Source organism: Carassius auratus, chromosome 4 (genome assembly GCF_003368295.1).
Source record: "Carassius auratus strain Wakin chromosome 4, ASM336829v1, whole genome shotgun sequence".
NCBI lineage: Eukaryota > Metazoa > Chordata > Actinopteri > Cypriniformes > Cyprinidae > Carassius > Carassius auratus.
The window spans coordinates 21,812,322-21,836,443 of NC_039246.1; the positions used below are offsets into that span (position 1 = coordinate 21,812,322).

Sequence of the window (24,122 nt, forward strand, 5' to 3'; positions counted from 1 at the left end):
ATTTTTAACTAAAAAGAGATTCTTCAGCAACAAGAAGTGTGGAAACCCTGGATCTGTGGTATCTTTTCCATTTAGATATTAAGTTAATTTGGTTTGTGTGTGTGTGTGTGTGTGTGTATGTGTGTGTTCTCTAAGCAGCTTAAGGTACTGTGGAGATTGTGAGAAACAGAGTCCCATAGCAATCTTGGTATGAGTGTGGTTTGCTCAAACTCTGCTGTATCAGCTCTGTGCAGAGATAAATAAATCTGTATATGGTTTTGTTGTAGGTGTTTGTTAGCTTTGAACTGATGTCTTTTCACCGAGCTGTACTGATTGATGTTCTTCTCCTCTGCAGTATGTGGAGAGGCGTCAATGTGAACTGTGCCGACAGCTCAGGATACACACCCCTGCACCACGCGTCTCTGAACGGACACAGGTAACACTCTTATTCCCCAATTCATTTACAGGTCCTTGAAAGGGAATAGCTGAATTAAGATATAAGTTAATGGACACTAATTCAAATGAATGAGATTATGCTTTCGCACACTTACACACCTGAACATCTCAGTTCCTCCTAACATGGTGTTATAGACTTAAAATGGGAAAGCGCTAAACGCCAGGATTACTTAGACGTTTATAGAGGTGTAATCCAGCTCACATACATAAGAATCGAAGACTGTGATGTCAGATTAGGGCGGGGTTTGTGAATCTGGATACAGCCAGATTAGTGTACAGTCTATGAAGTGGGTGGAGCTATATTTGATTAATGAGCGGTTTATGGGATGAGGCAGTGTCAGATTAATAAGATTTTTTATTTTTTTTTAAGCAGGATGGAATTAAAATAGCTCAGGGTTTTTGGTGATTTAAACGTTTTTCGTAAGAATGAGGCCAGAGTAGGAGAGGGATTTCATGTAACTTGAATTATGTATTATGATTAGAGGCACAATTACTCCGTTCATTTGGTGCCTGCAAAAAGCTTCATGAAGTTTAATAGTACCATAGAAGATTCATTGGATTTTTGGTGTTTAAGAATGAAAATCGCCCACACAATTCCATGAAATCTTTTCTTATTTGTCTTTCTCTCAGGGACGTGGTGTTGAAGTTGTTGCAGTTTGAAGCCTCTACTAATGTGGCCGACAGTAAGGGCTGTTTTCCTCTGCATCTGGCCGCATGGAGAGGTGACGTGGACATAGTCCAGATACTGATCCACCACGGGCCGTCCCACAGCAGAGTTAATGAGCAGGTACACACACACCCTCAGAGCAAATGTACCGAATGTAAGATTACTCCTCAGTGTACTATCTTAGCATAACTTTTGCATAGCATGCTAAATTTGCCAGTATAGGTCAGTTACAAAATCTAAACTTTAACTTTAATGCACTTCACTAGTCTTGTGGTGAACAATTAAACCCAGAGAAAAAGATGTTGGTCTTTATAATCTACATTTTTTTTGTAACCATGCCAGTTTCGTATGGACTTTAAGGTTTGCTGTGATTACAAATAGGGCAGTTTACTTGTGTAGAGTATAGTCTGTGCTAGCAGTATGCTAGCAGTGAAAATGTAAGCTATAAAAAATAAATGAGAAATGTTTAATTAACTCTGGTGATAGATTCATATGTTACAACTGAAAAGACTTTAATGGTAGTAATACAGTAATAAATCAGGTTTGACAAATACCAATTTACCATAAGCTCCCATTAGTTAGGTAACATTAGTTAATGCATCAACTAACATTAGCTGACATGTTAGTTAAGGGAAGATTAGTTTTGGGTCTTTAGTGGACTTGGTTCAGTGGGTGAACTGAATGTTGTTGTGAATGTTTGTCAGCTAGGCAAACAAATTCTGTGTGGTTGCTTGGCTTACGTGGCCACCTCCAAATCTGTAAAAAAAAAAAAATATATATATATATATATATATATATAGGCCTATATATTTTTTTAGGGATGCACGATAAATATCAGCCAAATTTCACATGGAGCAGCATTTACTACATAGAGCCCCTGTTCACTGACAAATTGCACCAAACCACGATCATATTTTGTGCATGTTTTGTGCAGCTTGTCAGTGAACATCGTCTCTGTGTAGAGAATGCTTCTCCACGTAAAATCAATCACGTGTAGAGATTTACAGCTGATTACAAAACTGGCATTATTGACAAGATGCACATTAAATACTGGGCGATATTTATTGTTAATCCCTATATTTTTTTTTGTTGTGACACGGGTTTCTTTTTCCATATATATATATATATACATATTTTCAAGTATTATCAGACATTTTATCATGTGGCAGCTTAATAGGGCCCTAGATGAAAATGGTACATCTGAAAAGTAATTGCACACCTTTTCCACAACAATCAGAATTTTAAGGTATCATCCATGTCCGAAATGGTGGCCCAAGCAGCTGAATTAGAATATTTAGCGGTTTGTTCAAATCTGAGCAGTAGTACTGAGCACTAATGAGTACTTTACATTAGTCTGCTGCTAATAGTACACATTTACAAACACTTGAAACACCTGCACACAGTCCCCTTGCATTCGACCGGGCACACATACACACTCTTAACAGGTTTTTGACAATTTCAGACCTGTTCCTCGCATGTCAGTGTGTTGATGGGCTGATGGAGGGTTTGTTGAGCAGAATCAGAGCAGCTCTGTGAAAGGCCTGTATTTACCTGCAGTTAAAATGCTGTCTCAGTGCAGGGAAGAGTGCTGCTCTGTCTCCTGCCATCTGCCTCACTCTTAATGACCACACCAGCAGGAGAAACAATTACGTCCAATCTTCAGCCCTCCTCAACTCGCTGAACCATCAGCTTGATGGATAAGACCTTCGTTGCTGTCATGAGTGTGTTTTTGAGAGACAAAGACAGCGTATGGCATTCATTTACAGTCTCATTCTCTCAATAATTATTAGGGCTTGTTTTTGAGTTTTCAAATCTAGACTGATAAAATTTTTTACTTTTAATCCATTTTACATCCTTTTCTTTAAACGGATATGTGCTGCACTTTACGAGCAACAAGCGATGCAATAGTGATGAAACATAGACCTGGACACACACAAAGCCGGTGGCACAGACTTTATGGCGTATATTACACAGCAATGTGGGATGCTGAGCTCTTTATGACTTGGACATTACTCATATCCGAAAATAATATTCATATATTTAGTGTCAGAGGGTATGCTATTATTTCAACACTGCTATATAAGAGGCCGTTTATGGCCCCATCATTTCAAGTTAGTGTTTTATCGTTTTTATGCTGACACAAACACACACACAAGGATTGTAAACCTTCCAATAAGGATTGTCGAGTTTTGTGAATTTGTGTGCTGTATTGAGAGATTTTTGGAGTGTGCATCTATAGAGTCTATGCATGAAAATTCGTTTGAGCCTCTGTGTTGTCCAGCTTTGTAAATGCGCTAAAAGCAGAGAGCTTCCATTCATCATTCTTTCATCTGAAAGGACATCAAATCAATCTGAACGCTCAACGCATTTCTGCTGTGTTCATACTGAAGATCCACGTCAAACGTATCTGCAGGTGATTTGTCACTCAGCGATCTGCATCTTCACAGAAAAGGACATGACAGCCAGTGACAGGCCCATTTTATAGCATATGACCGTATATTAAGGGAAGTCTGTGCTAATTTACTTGAAGAGCACTTACTTATATCACTCAGCTAAATGAAGTAGGACAGATCACCCAAAAATGAAAGTTCTGTCAGCATTTACTCACTGTCTTGTCTTTCCAAGTGCCTATTTCTTTGTCCTTTCAAACAAAAAAAGGTCACTTTATTTGTGGTAGACCGATTTTTGTTTTGTTTACATATATATAAAGAAGCTGTTGATTGATGTTTGATTTATTGACCAGTTACAGAGCCGAAAGCTGCTTGACTCTAATGAAATGGAATGAGAAAGGCCTCTGTGTGACTGTGCGTTGTTCACTATACTTTGGGGACAAATCTGTCCAAAGAGGTGAGCCAAATCTGACGAAACCTTCCTTTGGGACATTTCGGGATGTCCTTATTTGGAAAAATAAGTTAAATTAGGGAATTACTATTCTGTAGAAAATACATTTTATGTTAAAGCTATTAGGGTATTCATATCGTTCAAATATTTGGGGTTACTAATATTTATTTCTCTTATGCTCACTAAAGCTGCAAATATCCGATGAAAAAGGTAGTAAAATAGTCATTTTGTAAAACAATAGAACATTTTAACATAACTGTATTCCTGGGATGGCAAAGCTTAATTTTCTTCATGATCCTTCAGGAATCATTCTGATATGCTGATTTGCTGTTCAAGAAACATATTTCTTATTATTATCAATGTTGGAAAGATTTGTGCAGCTTAATATTTTTGTGGAACCCATTTGTTCAGCATTCTTTGATGAATATAGAAAGAACAGCTTTTACTTGAAAAATACTTGTTGTAACGTAAGTCTTTACTGTCATTTTAATGAGCCTTGCTGAATAAAAGTAATACAAAATTCTTATTGACCCCACAGTTTTAAACGTCATGTAATATATTCCAAAATACTTTTATGTTCAAATTCAATAGGAAGTGTTTAAATCGCTGATGTGTGTGTTTGAGCATTTGGACATAGATCTTTATGTGTTTGAGAAAGGAAGTGTGAGAAAATGCGTTACTCAGGAATGTTTTGTTTTCTGGTCGGGAGGACGAAAGGTTACACCATTTTCTCTGACTCCAGCTCCTCTGAGCCCACAAGAGACGGCCCTCTAAATTCCTCTATTTCTCTCTCTCACACACACAGCGTTAGCCAGATGTGTTTGTGAGTCCCGGTGTCAGATCCACCGTGTTAACACTCTCACCCAGCTCTCTTTAGCACAGCTCTCTTTAGTCTGAGGTCACTTCCTGCGTTAGCTGACCAAGCATATGTGTGAGAATAAGTTGAACCATGTGTTTCATAGTATGATGGTCTCTGTACCTAGTTTCCTGTGTAATTTCTATTTGTCTCTTCTTTTCTTTAGTCATAAAGCCACAAAATGCAAACAGTATTCATGTTAAAGTGATTTCAGTTTTGCAAAAAATAATAATAATTCTGTCACTTTATATCCTGTTTTACAACTTTGTTTCCATGTATTGCTATAGGACATTTTTTTTTTTGAATTATAAGCTTCACATATTAAAACATTGAAATATACGTAAATGTACGTAAATATACATAATGTAAATGTACTGTAAGTGCCTCACTGTAACCTCTATTTTATATTTTAAGAAAATGAGGGATGAGTTTTATTTTAATTTATTTTGCGTCAATCAGCATTAAATGCTCTTTTGAGCTTAGCTTGTATTGAACCCGGAATATTCCTTTAATTCTACAATATCGGCTCAAAGACTGAATCCACATTAAACTGCACTGGATTGTACAGGATAGCCGAGATTAATGTGCTCCTCCACACCGCCTCTGTGCTCCCGTGGGCCGTACTGTCTGTCTGTACATCTGCTTTAGTGCTCCACTAAGAGACGAGACTCACGGGGTCCTCGTCTGCGAACAAAGCACTTTTGTTGCATCTGTTCGTCTATTTTACACTTTTAATAGTGTTTTGTGTCGTTTAAAGTGCTGATCGCTCTAGATACGCCATCCCTTTTATGTGTCATTTCATTGAATGAATGCGAATGCTGCTTCTTCTGTTGTTTTATCATGACAGCTCGTCTTGGATATTAACCAATAGGGCGTGAACAGAATGAAGTGGGAAAGCGGTCCGCTGTCTCTTTGGATATTGCACTGTCTGGCCAAACATACAGATACACGATGGAGGCTGCGCTCATAGAGGAAATTACTCTGTGTATGTGTGTGTTTGTTTGGCGTTCAAGGCTGAAGAAAGGAGATTAAAGGAAGAAAGGCAGGGCACAGAGTCTGAGAGAGAGTGTTAGAGAGAACGAGAGCTATCTGTCTGCAGTATCAGGTCTGTTTCTTTGTGCTGCTCCGGGGACTGGGAGTCTCTTATCATCATTTTCAATCATGTCTGGCTAATTAAGGAACCCATTTGCTTGAAATAAGTCATTGGAGTCAAAGCTGCTGCTCTCTGCAGTTCTCTTGTTTATTAACAGACCTGCACGGATGCTCCTTCTGTCTTCATACCACAGACAAAACCTCAAATCTTCCACTTCCACGGGTTTGTTAGAGCACCCCTCTAAACACACACCCACACACACATACACATAGTCAAGAGAATGAGTGTGGTGTGAAGTGGTGGCAATAGATGGCGCTGTTGAGTTATCTTTGGCTTATGGCCTGTTCGTGAACGCACAGCTCCAGCTTCATTTGTTAGGTGATATTCTCATTACCTGGTTTAACAAACCGCTAACTCATCCCACACCACCTGGAGGGAGAGTTGTGCTTACATTTCTAAAGATGACTTGGAAAAGACTTGGAAGTCTTAGCAGTAAATGAAAATGAAAAGGCGATAAAGTAGAATCCTGAGCCTAATCTCTTTTTATTTGGGTCAGTAAAAACACCAGGGCTGCCTCCGGCTTTCCTAGTCGACCATTAATCATTCATTTAAGCCATTAGTCGACTAGTCGCATGTTTATGATATTAATCTAATGTGTCCTCATATTTACCACTCTTTGGGACATGAGCAGGAAAGCCACCATCACTTTGTCTGAAATCGAATACTTTCTTAATGTATATGGTATGTGAAAAACAGTATGCCAAAAGAGTACAATGGACACTTTACTGTCCCATGAGGCCAGGGGAGAGGATTTCTGAATTGCAGTGAAGCAATGCAACAGATGCTGGTAGGTCAGGTGATAGTAACAACATGGCGGATGTAGTACGTCTGAATATCGTTGATACCAGCCATATTCATATTATATAAAACATGCTTTTTTAACAGTAGGTAAGTATTTGAAGGAAGTTCATGAATCTAAAAATCCATTCAGATGTTTCACCTTGAAGCAATTTGTCGTTATCAGTATTAACCAGCTGTGTTTGATTTGTCTTATCGTTAAATAGCATTGAATTTCATTCATGCAATGGAGAGATCCGATCAGGGTGTGCTGCTGTGTATCGCCTCGTGTGTAAAAACAACCTGACAGTAGCCTTAGGGCAGTTGCAATGCATTATGGGACTTATTTAGGGCAGTAAGTGATTGACAGGCAGTTGGCATGGTTATGTGACATCTCATGATTTGATAATGGATGCTTCAGAGGGAATTTCTTTACAGTGCTGCTGTTACAGTAACACTCTGTCTCAATCTCTCTCTCTCTGTCTGATGTAGAACCATGAAAAGGAGACGGCTCTGCACTGTGCGGCTCAGTACGGTCACTCCGAGGTGGTCCGTGTTTTGCTGCAGGAGCTGACGGATCCCAGCATGAGGAACAGTCGAGGAGAAACGCCGCTGGACCTAGCCGCCCTGTATGGCCGCCTGCAGGTGGTCTGCATGTTGCTTACTGCCCACCCCAACCTCATGAGCTGCAATACATGCAAGCACACACCTCTACATCTGGCCGCACGAAATGGCCATCATGCCACCGTTCGAGTGCTGCTAGAGGCCGACATGGACGTTAACACACAGGTCAGTGTGAGTGGGCAGGATATCTTCATCTCAGTTGTTATGCTCAGTCGTGAGAGAGAGAGAGAGAGAGAGAGAGAGAAAGAGAGATAGAGTGTGAATGGTGAAGGGCTCAAATGGATGAATAATTAATCTAGCTGTGAGAGTAAGTGAAACGCAGTAGAAGAACACTCTGTTCTCAGTCCAGGTTTCCTCAGGCTACCCTGGTGTGTGTTTACTTTTTTATACTTTAGGGACAAATTTTGTACAAAGAAGAGACCTAAATCGTACAGACCTTCCCTTTGGGAACATTTTGGGAGATCTGAGCAGGTCCTCAAATGAAAAACAACAACAACAACAACAAAAAAACAGTTCGTAACTAAAATATAAATGGGAAAATAAATGAAAAATGACTGGTGAGGACGTTTGAATGTTAGGATGAGGCATAGAGAATAGTAAATGTTGTGTTAGTATGAAAACATTATACGGTGTATGAGAGGTCCTTATTAAAGGGGTCATATGATGTTGCTAAAAAGAACATTATTTTGTGTATTTGGTGTAATGCAATGTTTATCCGGTTTAAGTTTAAAAAAAATGTTTTTATTTTTTAAATAATTATTTTTCACATGCTGTACATTTCTCCTCTATGCCCTGCCTTTCTGAAATGCGTCGATTTTTACAAAGCTCACTGGTCTGAAAAGTGAGATATACGCTGATTGGCCAGCTATTTAAGTGCATTATGATTGGCCGAATACCTCTAGCGTGTAATGGAAATGTTACGCCCCTCACCATACTGTGATGCCGTGTTATGCTCTTTGCGATTCTTTGCGTGAACATCTGGGCGGCATTATGCAAATCTTCCCAAATAGTGACGCAGACATGTGGAGGTCGACTCTTAACTTTTATGAAGAATATCTCTTTGGATTTGAGACTTTAGTACTTGCAACTGCACAGATCTTCTTTATGCACCAAGAGCTTGTAACAATCCAAAGAGAAAGGAACAAAATTAAAATTACATCGTATGACACTTTTAATGTATGTTTTGTGTCTGTGGTCTTGTTATATGGGATGTGGTTGTCAAACTAAAATGCTGTGTTTTTTGTAGAAATGCATTTTTAGATTAGTTCTCATGTGATTAAATGTAGGGCCTGCATTAACACGGTTTGAGCATGTGTGCGTTAGTGGGTCGTGAATACAAGAACAATTTCAAAAACGGATTGGAAAAGTGCAAAGTTTCTAAAATGTATTAATATAATATAATATAATATATAGGTAAAAAAGTTTAATTTGGCTTGCCGGTAGAATGCTATTGGTGTTGTCTGATATCAAGAGGCGTAATCCTCCAATAAGAGCATTAAATTAGTGCAAATGCTGAAATATAAGTGATATAAGTCTCTACACTGTCTCCAGTTTGATATTCCATTCAGAGAGAATTGTAGTAAATCTAGTCTGTGTTCATTCACAGACCCGGGAGAGAGATAGAGAGTGTGTATATATGAATTACCTCAATCTGTGCCACCATATTTCACTATTTACAGTGAAACTGTGAGTTTAATTACTTTGAAAACAGTGATGTTATCAACGCATTGCTGAGAAAGATAATGCAGCTCTTAAGTGGTGAAGCTATTTTATTGACACAAATTGTGGGGCAGCATTGTGCTTCACTGAAGACAGCATGTTACTTTAGAACACTCATCAATTTCCAATAATTTAGTTTCTTGAATGTAGAGAGTGTTTTCATTTGTGTAATGATAACCTACCAGCAATTTAAATAAAGGGGTCCTATTATGCCCTTGATTTGGATTAAGTGATGTATTAGAATAGGTTTCCATGTTTGATTTTTCCTCAAATTAATATAGTGTATATATATATATATTTTTTTTTTTACATAGAATATCATGCCTTAAAATACAAGAAGCAAAATGTTGTACCTGGTGGGTGTATATCCAATGGTCAAATGAATGAATATTGTTATACAGAGTTACAGTAATGGAAGCCCTCCATAATGCAGAGGTAAACTGCCTGCTCTGCATGGTCTGCAGTTTATACTACCAGCTGTTATACAACATTTTGCTGAAGATACGTATCGTATTGTGACCTTTGTAGTGTTGTTGATACACAGCCCTATTAAAATCCACACAGAACCCTTTAATAACCGTACATCAAAACTAGTTATGTTTTTAAAATGATTTCCTTTAGTCTGCTGCTTTTTACACTCAACAATGCCATTAGACATCGAAGGAATAAGGAAAAATCTTAGCATGAAAGCCGTTATATTAGTGAGAATTCCTAACTAATATAGCTTTGAATGTTTTCTTGTTAGTATGGAATGTGTTTGTCTTATGTGTCCGGTTTTGAAGCTGTTTGTATGGAAACTGTCTTTTTTTAGCATTGTGTGTTTGTGTGATGGAACGCTGGAGGATCGTCTGCGTTTGAATGGTTCTGTGTGTGAGAGAGACTGATCAGAGGAAGCTTTGATCTCAGAAAGCATGGATTCCCCCTCCTCTGTCTTTAGGAGCGATACAGTATTATTTGAACACACACACCTGACACCTTTAAACCTGTGTAGTTACAATGCGACAAAGTGCCTTAACCAGACATGCTCCAATTGGTCTGTCCACTGAGAATGAGAACATATTTGTTGATTTATATCTAATATATAGTTATGATAAGCTGTATTTTGCACTGATGAGAATTTATTCCTGAGAATATGGTATGGAATGTCGGATCACATGACTGAGAAAGAGAAAGGCACTCTGTACAGTAAAGTAGAACAGCAAGAAAAAGAGATAAAGGCAATCTACTCTCCGCTTCGCAATTCCTGGATGCACAGTGAGAGTGAATCTATTTCTTCCTCCTGGTGACATCAATAGCTAATCGCCATGGAAAACTCGATAGGAAGTGGTCCTCATCCAGAGGAAGGGGTCCCACTTCCTGTCCCGTTGTGGGCACACTCGCTGCTCATCCTAAACTGTACAGAACTCTGAGTTAAACATATCAGGAGAACAGTGCTCTCTGCAGCCTTCACCTTGTTCATTTGAGACTACTGTTAACTCTTTTTAGTCATTCTGGACCATTCAGTGATCTGGACGAATGAATATCTTATCTGCAACTATTCTTGGTCTTAGAGAGTGTGCTTTCTCTGAGTAAGTAATCACAGAGGATATGAGATCTCGTTGTGCATGTATGTCTTATAGAAGTTGAAGGTATAATTTCATTTAAGCTTTGCTTTTGTATCCTTAGAATTTATTTATTTAGGGTTGAGAGTACATATGTCAAAAAGCAATTGCACATTTAGTACCCTCAAACATGACCTTAAAGCTTTAAACTAAGGTACTAATATTATCCCACATGGGTTAAAATGGCCCAGAAATGTTCCTTAAGGTACAGTCTTTCCACATTGTTTTTCTGGCAGTGTACCAGCACCGACAACACTCTTTTCTTATTGCATAACTTCATGTAGGTGTTTGCCTCAATTTTTTGTTTTCAAAGTCTCTCTAATAACTGTCAGGCTTGCGGGGTGTTCACAGGATGCATTCTTGTGTTAAAGAACATTATGATAAGCTGCATCTGAACAGAACAGAAATGTTGAAATGTTTTTATCCTCTTAAGGCCACACGTACAGAACAAGTTACTGCGTATAAACACATGACGTGCAGGGTTGTTTATTTAGAAACTAAGCAGGTCTTAAGATACATTTTTAAAAATCTGAACTTCTTTTAACTTAAAGGGATAGTTCACCCACAAATGAATGTTAGCTGTTATTTTGCTCACCCTGAGGCCAGATGTAAGTGACGTTTTCCTTCAGTTGAATAGTAAAGAAGATTTTTGGGTGAAACAGTCAGAAAAACTTACAGGCAAGACCAAATTAAAACCCATGGTTCCTAACGATACATTGAGAGCTTATGAAGCAAAACAGTCAGTCTGTGCAAGAAAATGAACATTATTTACAACATTATTACCTTAATGTTTACTACAACATTATTACCTACAACATCCACAGCCTGGATAAATAGTCACCTACATCTTGGATGCCCTGAGTGTGAGTAAATTAACAGCAAATTTTCATATTGGGTGAACTATGCCAAGAGCATTTTTAGAATACTTTGTCATACTCAAGATGCTGCTAAGACCCAAGACATATAGTATGTTGATCAATGAAAACTTCCCAAAAGTTGTTCCATTTCAGAAATTTGCTGTGTTCTCACTTGATTTCAAATTGAAATATATGTGCAGATGTGCATTCCTACTAGATCTGCACAATTAATCGTTTAAAGACCGAGATCTCGATCGTGACCAGTGCGATCTTATTCATGAATGACAACAAATCAGCTATGTCTGTTACGACTATTTCACATTGCGCGTGTCAGTGGAGCATGAGAAGCACATTTTGTTAAAAAGTTTATAGTTTGGGTATAAACACATTAACTACAGCAGCGATCAAAATGAAAGCATCTGAACACTTGTGCGTAATTTAACGTTTTTCTCTTTTGCCAGGAGGTGGCGACAACTGGCCGTTCAAAAAAGTATTTGTCATTGAATTCATTTAGGAGACTGTGAATTGAGAAAAAGGTATTTATGAATTGAGATAATGACTCCTTGAACATTTTTTTGTTCAGATTAATATATTTTTTAAAGACTTAAGCAATGAACATTTTGTCAGAGCCACTAGTCAATTATTTTGTTTAGTTTTCTAATCTGTTTTTCTTCAGAATCGTGAGAGAATCATCAAATTTCAATTTATACATAAAAAACAACAACATGATTCTCAATTTATCCAGAATTGTGCAGCTATGATTCCTACCTGCCAAACATTTTTGTAGTGTCTAAGCACCCACAGTTCCATTGGTGATAAACATAGAAAATGGTTAAAAACTGTTTTTAGGTAGTTTTGACTCTCCCAGACTACCTTGCAGAAAGTATGTGCTATTTTTACAGCAATATGACGTGTGCAGGATTAAGTATCACAGTAGTAAGTCCCTGTAGTACCTGTTTAATGTGTAGTTCAGGGAGAAGAGCAAGCACCGGTTCTGTACTCATGCCTCTGGACTAATGAAGGCCGATGGGGGCCGGTTTGATTGGGCACCGTGTGCGGTCTCCCGGTGGCCTATTAAAATGACCACGCTCAACTGTGCAAGAAGCTCTCTCGCGATCTGTCTTGACTGCCGATCAGTCTCATTTGCCCATTTCTTTCCCTCTTTCAAGCTGCCTTCAGTCAGCCTCATAAATTCACAGCGCTATTGCCGTTAATTGTAGTACACTGAATAAATGTTTCCAGAGCTAAATTGGGTGTAGTTAAGTACTTCGTTCACAGTGAGCGTGATATAAAATACCCTGCCAGCCGCCCCAGTAGACAGCTGATAGACTGCGAGGACTGCAGTAGTAGAGATGCCATAGTGTATAACTGCCATTTACTTCTTTATGTGAGGCATTACCTTAAAATATTGACTTATAATTATTGTCTCTCTAGACAGAGAAAGGGAGTGCTCTCCACGAAGCGGCCCTCTTTGGAAAGATGGATGTAGTTCAGCTACTGCTTGACTCAGGTATGTCTTTCAGAAGTGCATGTGTGTGTGGGGTTATGATGAGGATGGTGCATGGCCGTGGTTTGTTTAAACTACTTGTGACCTGTGACCTAACAGCTTCCCTGTCAGTTCCAGCTGTGGAACAGGAAGTGGAGATTGGGGAGCTTCCTGTCATAGGGAAAGGGCGGTGTGATTGTTCTGCCATGGGTTTATTGTTATGGAAAGTTTTATTCCGGGAAAAATGTTTATTTTTGTGTTTTTTCATGTTTTTTTTTTTTTTTGTTCTACTAAGTTTCAAATTAGTAGTTTTATTTTTTATGCGTTTTTTGTTTGTATTAATAAATAAAATATTATAGAACAAAGTGGAATATTAATTCAATTCAGAACATTCAATATTGTTTTTTATCTATAATTTTCAGTATTTTTATTTTTGCACATTTAAAGTCATTGTTCGGTTTTATTCTCTTTGTTTTTAACAATAAATCTAAATAAATTAGAAATGTTCAGAAAAGGTGTTTTTTTGTCATTGTAGGCAGATGTAATGGTTGGTTTTGTGGGGTTGCATGATCAGAAATAAAATATTATAAACATACATTAATATATATTATAAATGTAAAGGTAAATAATATACTGTAGTTATTATACAAAATATACAACATGCAAATTAAAAACATGTCTTATTAAAGCTAATCTGAAAATGAATATCAAAAACTCTTTTCCTCAGGGATTGATGCCAGCATCAGAGATTGCCAAGGAAGAACTGTTCTAGACATTCTAAGAGAACATCCGTCTCAGAAATCACAACAAATGGCTTCTCTCATACAAGGTAAAGTATTTCCCAGACACACACACATTTAAACTTTTTTTAAAGTAAATAAAGCCTTTGAAACACACAAAAGCACACTCACACACACGTGCACAACCAGATGAGGGAGCGTGTTCTCGGTGGAAATCGGAAGAATGATGCTTGCAGTTTGATAAAATTTGTTTCAGGAAGTTTGTGTAAGATTGAGAACAATGGTTGTTCAGTGTGTATGAGAAATCCATGTTCCCTCACATTTCTAAAAAGCTACGAATACTTAGAATACCTTCTTGATGAGGTTTACGTGGGATTTCGGGATTATTACATGTTTATTACATTGTTATACACATATTATAACAACATTGGGATTATAACATCTAGATGATTCTAAAGTTGGTTTGTCTTCCTTCATGTACTGATTGAAGTAAACTCATTCTTTCCAGTAGAGTTGATCACACAGCACAGAAGATGTTGGGTGTTTGAATCCACTGTTCCATCTCTGCTTTCAGAAACACACCCTCATAAAAGAATATGGTGTGGTTATCTGGTTTTGGAATTAAATTCAGTTTAGCTCTCTTGTTGTTTCCATCCACTTTATGCCCAGGGTTATAGATTTCTGTGGGTTGTGAAATGCAGTCTTGAGAGTTGAGGTACTGCTCGAAAATGTCTCTTTTTGACACATGTGAAGTCTAAATCACCCGTCATCTTACATGACTGAGGCAACATTACAGTTCTCTTCCCTGCTTCTGTGTGGTCAATGAGCCAGAATCCCCAGCGTGAAAGGCATTTCAAACTCAAGCTTGCTGTGGTTTTATAATCTACAGTCTTTGACGGGACTCAGAAACTATTGTTTACAAGTTTACCATGTGGCTTGTGCAGCCTATAGCTGTTTAGAGCTATAGTTACAGACGCCACATTTTGGTTTTCACCATTTTAAAGTGCTTTTTTTATTTAACCCTGTGTAAAACCTGACTTATGAAATAATGCTTAGAAAAAAATCGATATATATATATATATATATATATATATATATATATATATATACTTTTTAAATTGAACAGTAAAAACAACAACAAAGTTTGCATATGTGTTTTCGGTAACACTTTAGTATAGGGTCCAATTCACACTAATAACTAGTTGCTTATTAGCATGTCTATTATTAACATATTAGCTGTTTATTAGTGCTTATAAAGTACATATAATGCATGACATCCATAATCCTACCCAATACCCTAAACTTAACAACTACCTTATAAACTATTAATAAGCAGCAAATCAGGAGTTAATTCAGGCAAAAGTCATAGTTAATGGTTAGTTAAAAGTGAGAATTGGACCCTAAAATAAAGTTTTTTGTTGTCTATCATATTGGATACATCTGCCTTTTTTATGGCCCGTTAAGTATATAATAGGAAAACATGGAGCTTACACTCAAAAAAAAAAAAAAAAAAAAATAGCCTCAGTTTTATTCTAAACGATGAGAAAAAAAGCAGTTTGGTGCAATATAGCAGACTACTTACATAAATGTATATAAACATTAATAATTATCAGTTGTGACTATGTCAGTAAACACTATATATCCCAATAATATGCCTTCATAAAATGATACTTGTAATGCAGTGCAATACACTGATGATTAAGAAATGTACGAACAAATACTCCTCAAAGGCCTGATGTATCATATTTCATACTCACATTTTAACATGATTGTTTGGGCACACTTTATTTTAAGGTCCAGTTCTCGCCATTAACAAACCTTTAACTCCTAATTTGCTGTTTATTAATAGTTAGTAAGCTAGTTGTTAAATTTTAAGGTCCAGTTCTCGCCATTCACAAACCTTTAACTCCTAATTTGCTGTTTATTAATAGCTAGTAAGATAGTTGCTAAATTGAGGTATTGGGTAGGATTATGAATGTAGAATATGGTCATGCAGAGTATGTGCTTTATAAGTACTAATAAACAGGCAATATGTTAATAATAGACATGCTAAAAGCTACTAGTTTATAGTGATAATTTGTCCCTATACTAAAGTGTTACCGATTTTTCTAAAAAACTATGTATGCATAACCAAATAATCAGGCAAGTGTCTTTCTTGAAATATTACAAACAGCATAAAAGTTATTCTGATGTTTAAGATTTGTGTACCACAATCTGAAGACATTTTTCGAATGCTGCAAAATGCCTTTTACTTGCTGAAAAAGTATAAACGATTAATCGGATGACAAGAGGCATGTAATAAATGTTTTTTCATCAAATTTTGATCTGAAGATAAGAAATTAGTGGTCTTAGAAATTTGCTGTAGTTCTGTAAATTAATTGATCTCTATCTTTCTAGATTATATGATGTCGGATTGTGACGAAGGGAATTTTCATGAAGATTTTGCCCGTCAGCGTCCAATACCGACACCACGCACATCAATACCCTCACCTGTGCCCTCTCCATCTCTACGGCATAAAAGTATGTATGTGGGATATATTTGTATGAAAGTTTTTAATGCAATAAAATAAAATCATCACAGAATTATTGCATTTAATAAATATAAATATTATATTTTAACACCTAAATGCAATTGTTCAGTTAAAAAAGCAAGCATGCTCGTACTCTCAAAGAGAATGACTGCTGCCATGTGTTTGGTGTATTTTAGTGTGCAGTGTGACACCTAGTGATCAAGGGATAGTATTACAGCGCTTTGTCTGCTGCTTTGTCTTACTCTGGCAAAGGTTTTACTCTTTAATCCAGTGTTTGCACTCATAAATCACTTAATCCATTCATCATCATATTCTTAATTTTAAAATAAATAGCATTTTGCTAAGTTTTTATTTCATAAAAGGGAAACAAACTGACATAAAAGACTATCAGTGCATGTTCATTATAAAGAAAGTGCAGTCAGCAGCGCTCCCAGTGGTCAGATGTTGCACTGCAGCCCATTCCCATGTGGTCCCTTTGTGCTGGTGCGTCTTTCGTTCCAGCTGGGCCAGCATTTTGGTAATGATCACAGGTGAATCTGAGAGTCTGCCAGCCACAAAATGACTGTTAGTAAGCACACTAAGCCCATGCCAGAAAACAAGCATTTGTCCCAGATTAAATAATGAAAATTAGACAAAAGAGTATAATAATAAATAAGATGAATGCTACGTAATATGCATTTATTTAAAAGCTCGGTAACACTTTAGAATAAGGTTCCATTAGTTAATGTTAGTTAATGTATTAATTAACATGAACAAACAATGAATAATACATTTATTACTGTATTTATTCATCTTTGTTAATATTAGTTAATGAAAATACAGTTATTCATTGTTAGTTCATGGTAATTCACAGTGCATTAACTAATGTTAACAAGCACAACTTTTGATTTAAATAATGCATTAGTAAATGTTGAAATTAACATGAACTAAGATTATAAATGCTGTAGAAGGATTGTTCTTGATTAGTTCATGTTAACGAAAGTAGTTAACTAACATTAACTAATGGAACCTTATTCTAAAGTGTTACCAAAAGCTCTTAATAGAGAATTTTGATGTGCTTTTGGTATAGTGATATAGTCTGTAGTTACATAAAACTTCAGTTTTAATATTGTTGTGTTAGTTTAACTTGCATAATTGCACGGGGATATATATATATAGGGAGAGAGAGAGTGAAAATGTTTTATCAAAAATAAAAATTGTATATTAATATAAAAATGTATCGTTTAAATGTAGTACTTTAGATAAAAATATATAGAATAAGACTAAATGAAGATCATCACATGACACAGATTCAAGTCTTTCATACTGCGGCAGACTGTCCATTAATAAGAAAGATTTTTTTTTCTATGTTTTACCATAAACTCATTATTCTTTCATTTAAATTCATAGTTTGCTCTCTCTCTCTCTCTCTCTCTCTCTCTCTCCCTTTGTAGATGACGCAGTAACGGGGGAGTTGTCCAAGTTGCTGAATGAAATAAAGATCTGCCGTGATAAGGATTGCTCCTTCGAGGAGCTGTGTCAGACCATCTCTTCTCACTCTCAGTCCATGGAGAGCTTCGGCAGTGGGCGGCTGTCTGACGAGGAACGAAACGGCACACTCACTCGAATAAACAAGGTGTGCATTAAGAAGCAAATACAGTACACCAAATGTTTGCTTTTTTTTGCTGATTTTGAACCGTTTTTATGCCGTTAAAGCAATGTTTTATCAGATTATGCCCTACAAAGGTTTGTTCTCCAAGAATATAAAATGAATGACATCAGACCATTGGTATCAAGAGGTTTCTAATGAGCTTTGAATAATTATGAGTATTTCACTGTTGATGCACCGTGGCCAGCAGAGGGCAGAAGTAAACACTGGTATCCCTTCAATTTATATAATCTCACAAATACATATTTATAGCACTAAAACAGCCTCCGATTTAATCACTTACGTTATTTGACACAGACAGAATCACATTTTTGATCACATTTCTGGCTTAGGGAGTGACTTTAACCTTATGTAATGGATAGAAGGCGTTAGAAGAGTGTGTGACGGAGTGGACGTTTGCTAAAGGTGTCATGGTTTAGCTGTCACAGTGACCACTGGATAACGGTTTACTCTCCTGCGTTTGTCTGATCAATACAATTAAATGTGGAGTCGGGTCAATCAATCAAAGTCTGCAGAGCCCAGATAAACAAGCAAAGACACGCATGCACACAAACACTCTTCTGAGCCGTCCGGTCGATTCCAGTCACGTGTGTAAAAAAAAAAAAAAAAAAACTAAGACTTGACTGAAGGGGTTGGAGTTGTTTGCAAAGTCTATAAAAGGGTTCTGGGAACAATTACTTGCTAGACATTATGCCTGCCGTTCACAAAACAGTTATTTTAATTAACTAATTAATAATGACATATTTCTTGCAGATGTCTGAGAAATTGTTTAAATATTTTCCATTATATTTGCAGCAAACAATCATTGTTTTACATAATCGTTTCATAATTAAAATATGAAATGTTTTTGTATGTGTTATTCGTATATGGTCATACTGTATGTTTTTTGTGGCTCAACACTAGGAATGTGTTTCTACATGGAGTTCTGGAGCTACAAAAGATAAATAGCTCAAATGTTCAGCAAAAGAATCAGACAGAACGAGTCATTGAGAGTCAGACTATTATTGGCACATATTTAAACCATGAATCAGGTTGCGATTCCTCTAAAAAAGTCACAGAAACACTGTCCAAAAGGCACAGACAAGCAAAGCAAGTGTTCATGTTGGAATGTAGAGTGAAACAGAGACTTTTGAAAAGTCAAAAGTTAAAATAAGTTCACTCTTTTACAGCACAGTTCCTCTGAACTTAAATAAGGAACATCAAGAACTTAGCCAGTTCTCTGTTGACATCTAATAAAAAAAAAAGATATGCATCAAGTGTTATGGTTGCTATGCTCAAAAAAAAAAAAAAAAAAAAAAAAAAAAAAAAAAAGAAAAAAAAAAAGGGGAAGTCGTGGCCTAATGGTTAGAGGGTTGGACTCCCAATCGAAGGGTTGTGAGTTCTAGTCTCGGGCCGGACGGAATTGTGGGTGAGGTGAGGTGAGTGCATGAACAGCTCTCTCTCCACCTTCAATACCACGACTTAGGTGCCCTTGAGCAAGGCATCGAACCCCCAACTGCTCCCCAGGCGCCGCAGCATAAATGGCTGCCCACTGCTCCGGGTGTGTGTTCACTGCTCTGTGTGTGTGCATTTCGGATGGGTTAAATGCAGAGCACGAATTCTGAGTTTGGGTCACCATACTTGGCTGAATGTCACTTTCACTTTTAACTTTCACTCATCTTGGAGGCTTGCTTTAAAGCAAAATGGTGATTGGTCACTAAAACGTTAGGTTTTCTCGTATTTGTTTTTGTTTTTTTGTTGGAGTTGTCAGTTTCCTCTTCCTCATACAGTCTGTGACTTATCTTAAGCTTGTGTTATGATGGCGTGAACTGAGATCTGTATCTGTACTAGTCTGTGTGTACTACTCTCGTGACTGTATGTAACTGTGTATGTATGTATCTCTCTCCACCTGGTTGTAGCGGCCCACTCCCCCGTTGCCCCCAGCGATGGAAGAGGAGGAAAAGAGCTGTGGTCCATCAGGCCTGTGGGAGGCGCTCACTCCCTGCAACGGCTGCAGAAACCTGGGCTTTTCTCAGGTACACACACACTCACACTTCCCATCCTTATAATGCAGCTATAGACCCCTTAGTGGGTAAAGAATTTGTAAATATTTTACATATTTTAACATAAAAATAAATAAATAAAGAATATTAATACAGAAACCAGTCAATTAATATATAAAATGTATTTATTTATTTCTAATATTTCATATTAAAATCATTTCATATTTTATTTATTTTTAATAGTTTATTTAGAAATATAGTGATTGTTTATTTCTGTTTTTATATTTGTATACTTTGTGATTCTTTCCAAAAAAAAAAGTCTGCATTTGATGTAATTTTTTTTATTTTATATGCATAAAGTACACAAAATAGCCAGTAAATATAATAATATTTATACTAAATAATATAATTCCGATATTATTATGTATTATAATATAAGAATATATATTTCAAGTAATATATTAAAGTTATAATAGTATAATATATTGTAATATAAAAATATAAATACATATATTTTCAAGTAGTAAATATGAAAAAGTTCTATATGAATAGATTTTTATATTTTGTATTTTTTATATATAGTTTGTATATTTATACACATTCATGTGTGTGTGTGTGTGTATTAGGGCTGGACAATATATGGAACAATATGATCACGCAATCATCTTCAAACATGAACTCGATATAGCGTAGCATCAGGTGATAGGGATTTACCACTAATCACGGAACCGGCTTTACTGACGAGATGCACATGATCATATTGTTCGATATATTGTCCAGTCCTAGTGCCGGTACTAGCAAGCTATACATAATAAAGTGGCCAGTGAGTATATGTGTCTATATATAGACACACACACACACACACACACACACACTCACTGGCCACTTTATTAGGTATAGCTTGCTAAAACTGGGTTGGACCCGACCCAAACGTTTGCCTTCAGAAATGCCTTAATTCTTCGTGGCGTAGATTCAACAAGGTGTTGGAATCATTCCTCAGATATTTTGGTCCATGCTGACATGATAACTTCATGCAGTTGCAGCAGATTTGTCAGTTGCACATCTATGATGCAAATCTCCAGTTCCACCACATCCCAAAGCTGCTCTATTGGATTGAGATCTGGTGACTGTGGAGGAAATTTATGTAAAGTGAACTAATTTTCATGTTCAAGAAACCAGTGTGAGATGATTTGAGCTTTGTGACATGGTGCATTACCCTGCTGGAAGTAGCCATCAGAAGATGGGCACACTGTAGTCATAAAGGGATGAACATGGTCAGCAATGATACTCAGGTAGGCCGTGACGTTTAAACAATGTTCACTTGGTACTAAGGGGCCCAAAGTGTGCCAAGAAAATATCCCCCACACCATTACACCACCACCAGCAGCCTGAACCATTGAGACAAGGCAGGATGGACCCACGCTTTCATGTTCTCTACGCCAAATTCTGACCCTATTCTGAATATTGCAGCAGAAATCAAGACTCATCAGACCAGGGTATCATTTTTCCAATCTTCTTTTGTCCAATTTTGGTTAGCCATTGCAAATTGTAGTCTCTGTTTCCTGTTCTTAGCTGACAGGAGCGGCACCCGGTGTGGTCTTCTGCTGCTGTAGCTCATCTGCTTTAGGGTTCGACGTGTTGTGTGTTCAGAGATGGTATTCTGCTTACTTGGTTGTAACAAGTGGTTATTTGAGTTACTGTTGCCTTTCTATCATCTCTAACCAGCCCATTCTCCTCTGACCTCTGACATCAACAAGGCATTTTCGTCCTCACAACTGCTGCTCACTGGATATTTTCTCTTTTTCGGACCATTCTCTGTAAACTCTAGAGATGGTTATGTGTGAAAATCCCAGTAGATCAGCAGTTTTTGAAACACTCGGAGCAACCCGTCTGGCACCAACAACCATTCCACGTCCAAAGTCACTTAAACCCCCTTTCTTTCCCATTCTCAGTTTAAGCTTTTTAACTTCACAGATGAAGTATCATGTTGCTATGGAAGCTTTAGCCAACCTACAGTGAAGGTCTTCAAAGACTTCCTGGGCATTTAAAAAAAAAACTATCTTTTTATCTTTAATTCTGATTGAAGATGAAAAGATGGGTAAGGAAATATTAATTGTTTTATTTAAGGTTTGGCTTTCATAATGCCAGGATGAGCAAGAGGGATTCCCGTCCCTCAGACAGGAAGTCTAGTTATCCCACAGGAAGTGTAATCATGTCACACGCTGGTCCGCCCACCTGTGCCATGTGAGGAGACCTCCCGCTACCATGGAAACAGGCATAGGCTCCAGCTTCAGGAAGAGTTGGGGTTCCTTGGACTGCGAGTCATACCTCTGCACCCACAAACCAATCCTGAACTCGGTCACTGGCTCTCCTCCACAGGGAGAGAGATGCATGCGGATTCCGAGGGGTTCTCGTAGTTGCTAGGAGACACAGAATTCATAAAGTGCAAGGCGTGGGATATCCACCCACTTCCCAATTGACAGATCTGAGTCTCCATCAAAACAGGTGCGTCACAGCACTGCGCAATAACATCCAGAGAAAACATCCAGAGATGGAGAGAGAGACTGGCTGTCGTCCTCTGCTTTCTCATTCAAGCTGTTCTCCAGCATTCCTCTGGCTCCCTTTTTTATTTTTCTATCCATTCAAGTTTTCACCATTCGTCTTTTCCTGTTATGTCATCTATTTGCGAATGTAAAATTGAGGCCTGTGTTTGTTGTTTTATCGGTTTGTACTGTTTTTTTTCTTCCTCTATTCCCAATGCTGCAGTCAGCAAATATGCTTTTAATGTTTATTCCGAAAACATATTGTGATTCCAGATCAGAGTAAGCGCTCCCATCAGTAGCAGCATCTGCTTTGCAGTGGTTTTCTCTGCAGATTAAATTACTGTTTACAAACAAACACTCTGCGGTGACACTTCTGGATTGTTCTAGCAAACCGGAAAAGTGTTTTAGGTTAGGACTACAATATAATTGAACTGTAAATGACTAAAAATGCTTCACAATACAATATATACAACTATATGTGCTTTTAGGGGATGAAATTAACCTTTTCAATCACCAGTCAATTTGGCTACTAAATTATATATATATACTTTAAATTTAAAATTAAAACAATTAAAAATGGCAGTAGGTGGCAGTAAGTCACTGTTAAAGGTGTCATATGATGTTGCTAAAAAATAACGTTATTTTGTGTATTTGGTTTAATGCAATGTGTTTATGCGGTTTTAGAAATTTAAAATAGGTTTTAAAAGTTGAAATTTTTTTGCATCCATTCGGGACATAATTACTGATTATAATGACTTCTACTGTCTTTCTATGCATTGCATTGCGTATCGCGCTGCGTAAACATTAAACCATGTCTGCAATTGTGATGGAGAAATGACAAACAACAAGCTCTTCTCTGCCCCAAACTCACATTTGAATCATCAGTGGCAAATTCTTCAAATATGTAAACATAGAGACGGTGAGTTAGAAGTGACAGACTATGAGTCAGAAACGCCAGACTGTCCTTGCAAAGTTGGAGTTGCCCCACTTTGTAAAAACAGCCTTTGTGCAAAGAGCCATTTTAGGCTACTGGTTCAGGAAACAGTCCACGTCCTCCATAAAACGCGCTGCACACATCTGAATATTTCATTTGACCTGTTCTGAAACAGTGTTGTAAATACAACTTAACCACTGATTTCTAGTTGTGTCCTCTTCTAGGAAGTCCAAACAAAGTAGTTTCACTTTCACATCGAAACACCTAGCAACTCCATGACATGGCGGTGGCAGCAACAGCTTTCTTTGCATGAACGTTTGGCGGCGTTATGCACATAGTGCCCACTTCCCACATAGTGACACAGACATGTGGGGGCGTGTTTAAATGAAGCCTTTTAGGTAGGCATGGTTGACTGTTAACTTTTATAAAGAATATCTCTCTGGATTTTAGACTTTAGTTTTGCAAATTGGCTAGTGATTTAGGGATGAATTCTCACTATTGACTAGTTGCTTATTAGCATGCTTATTCTTAACATATTGGCTGTTTATTAGTACTTATAAAACACATATACTGCATAAAAAATTCTACTTCTCCATCACAGGAATTAATTACATTTTACCACATATTACAATATAAATTTAATATATTATTATTTAATAATAATCACAATATTACTGTATTATCGATCAGATAAATGCAGAATTGGTGAGCAAAATAACCTACTTTTA

The 24,122-nt window shown here is 37.2% G+C and overlaps 1 protein-coding gene across 4 annotated transcripts in view; it reads left to right on the top strand.

Moving 5' to 3' along the window:
* The first annotated feature begins 298 nt into the window (after positions 1-298).
* Positions 299-24,122, top strand: part of LOC113062556 (ankyrin repeat and sterile alpha motif domain-containing protein 1B) — a 124,002-nt gene continuing 100,178 nt past the window's right edge. For all 4 annotated transcript variants that reach the window (XM_026232504.1, XM_026232481.1, XM_026232488.1 and 1 more), the window contains exons 1-8: positions 299-415; positions 1,066-1,222; positions 7,222-7,518; positions 12,965-13,040; positions 13,744-13,845; positions 16,154-16,276; positions 17,721-17,902; positions 19,834-19,950. In XM_026232504.1, the coding sequence (XP_026088289.1) occupies positions 336-415; positions 1,066-1,222; positions 7,222-7,518; positions 12,965-13,040; positions 13,744-13,845; positions 16,154-16,276; positions 17,721-17,902; positions 19,834-19,950 (1,134 nt within the window). In that variant the 5' untranslated portion in view covers positions 299-335. The remainder of the gene's footprint in view (positions 416-1,065; positions 1,223-7,221; positions 7,519-12,964; positions 13,041-13,743; positions 13,846-16,153; positions 16,277-17,720; positions 17,903-19,833; positions 19,951-24,122) is intronic.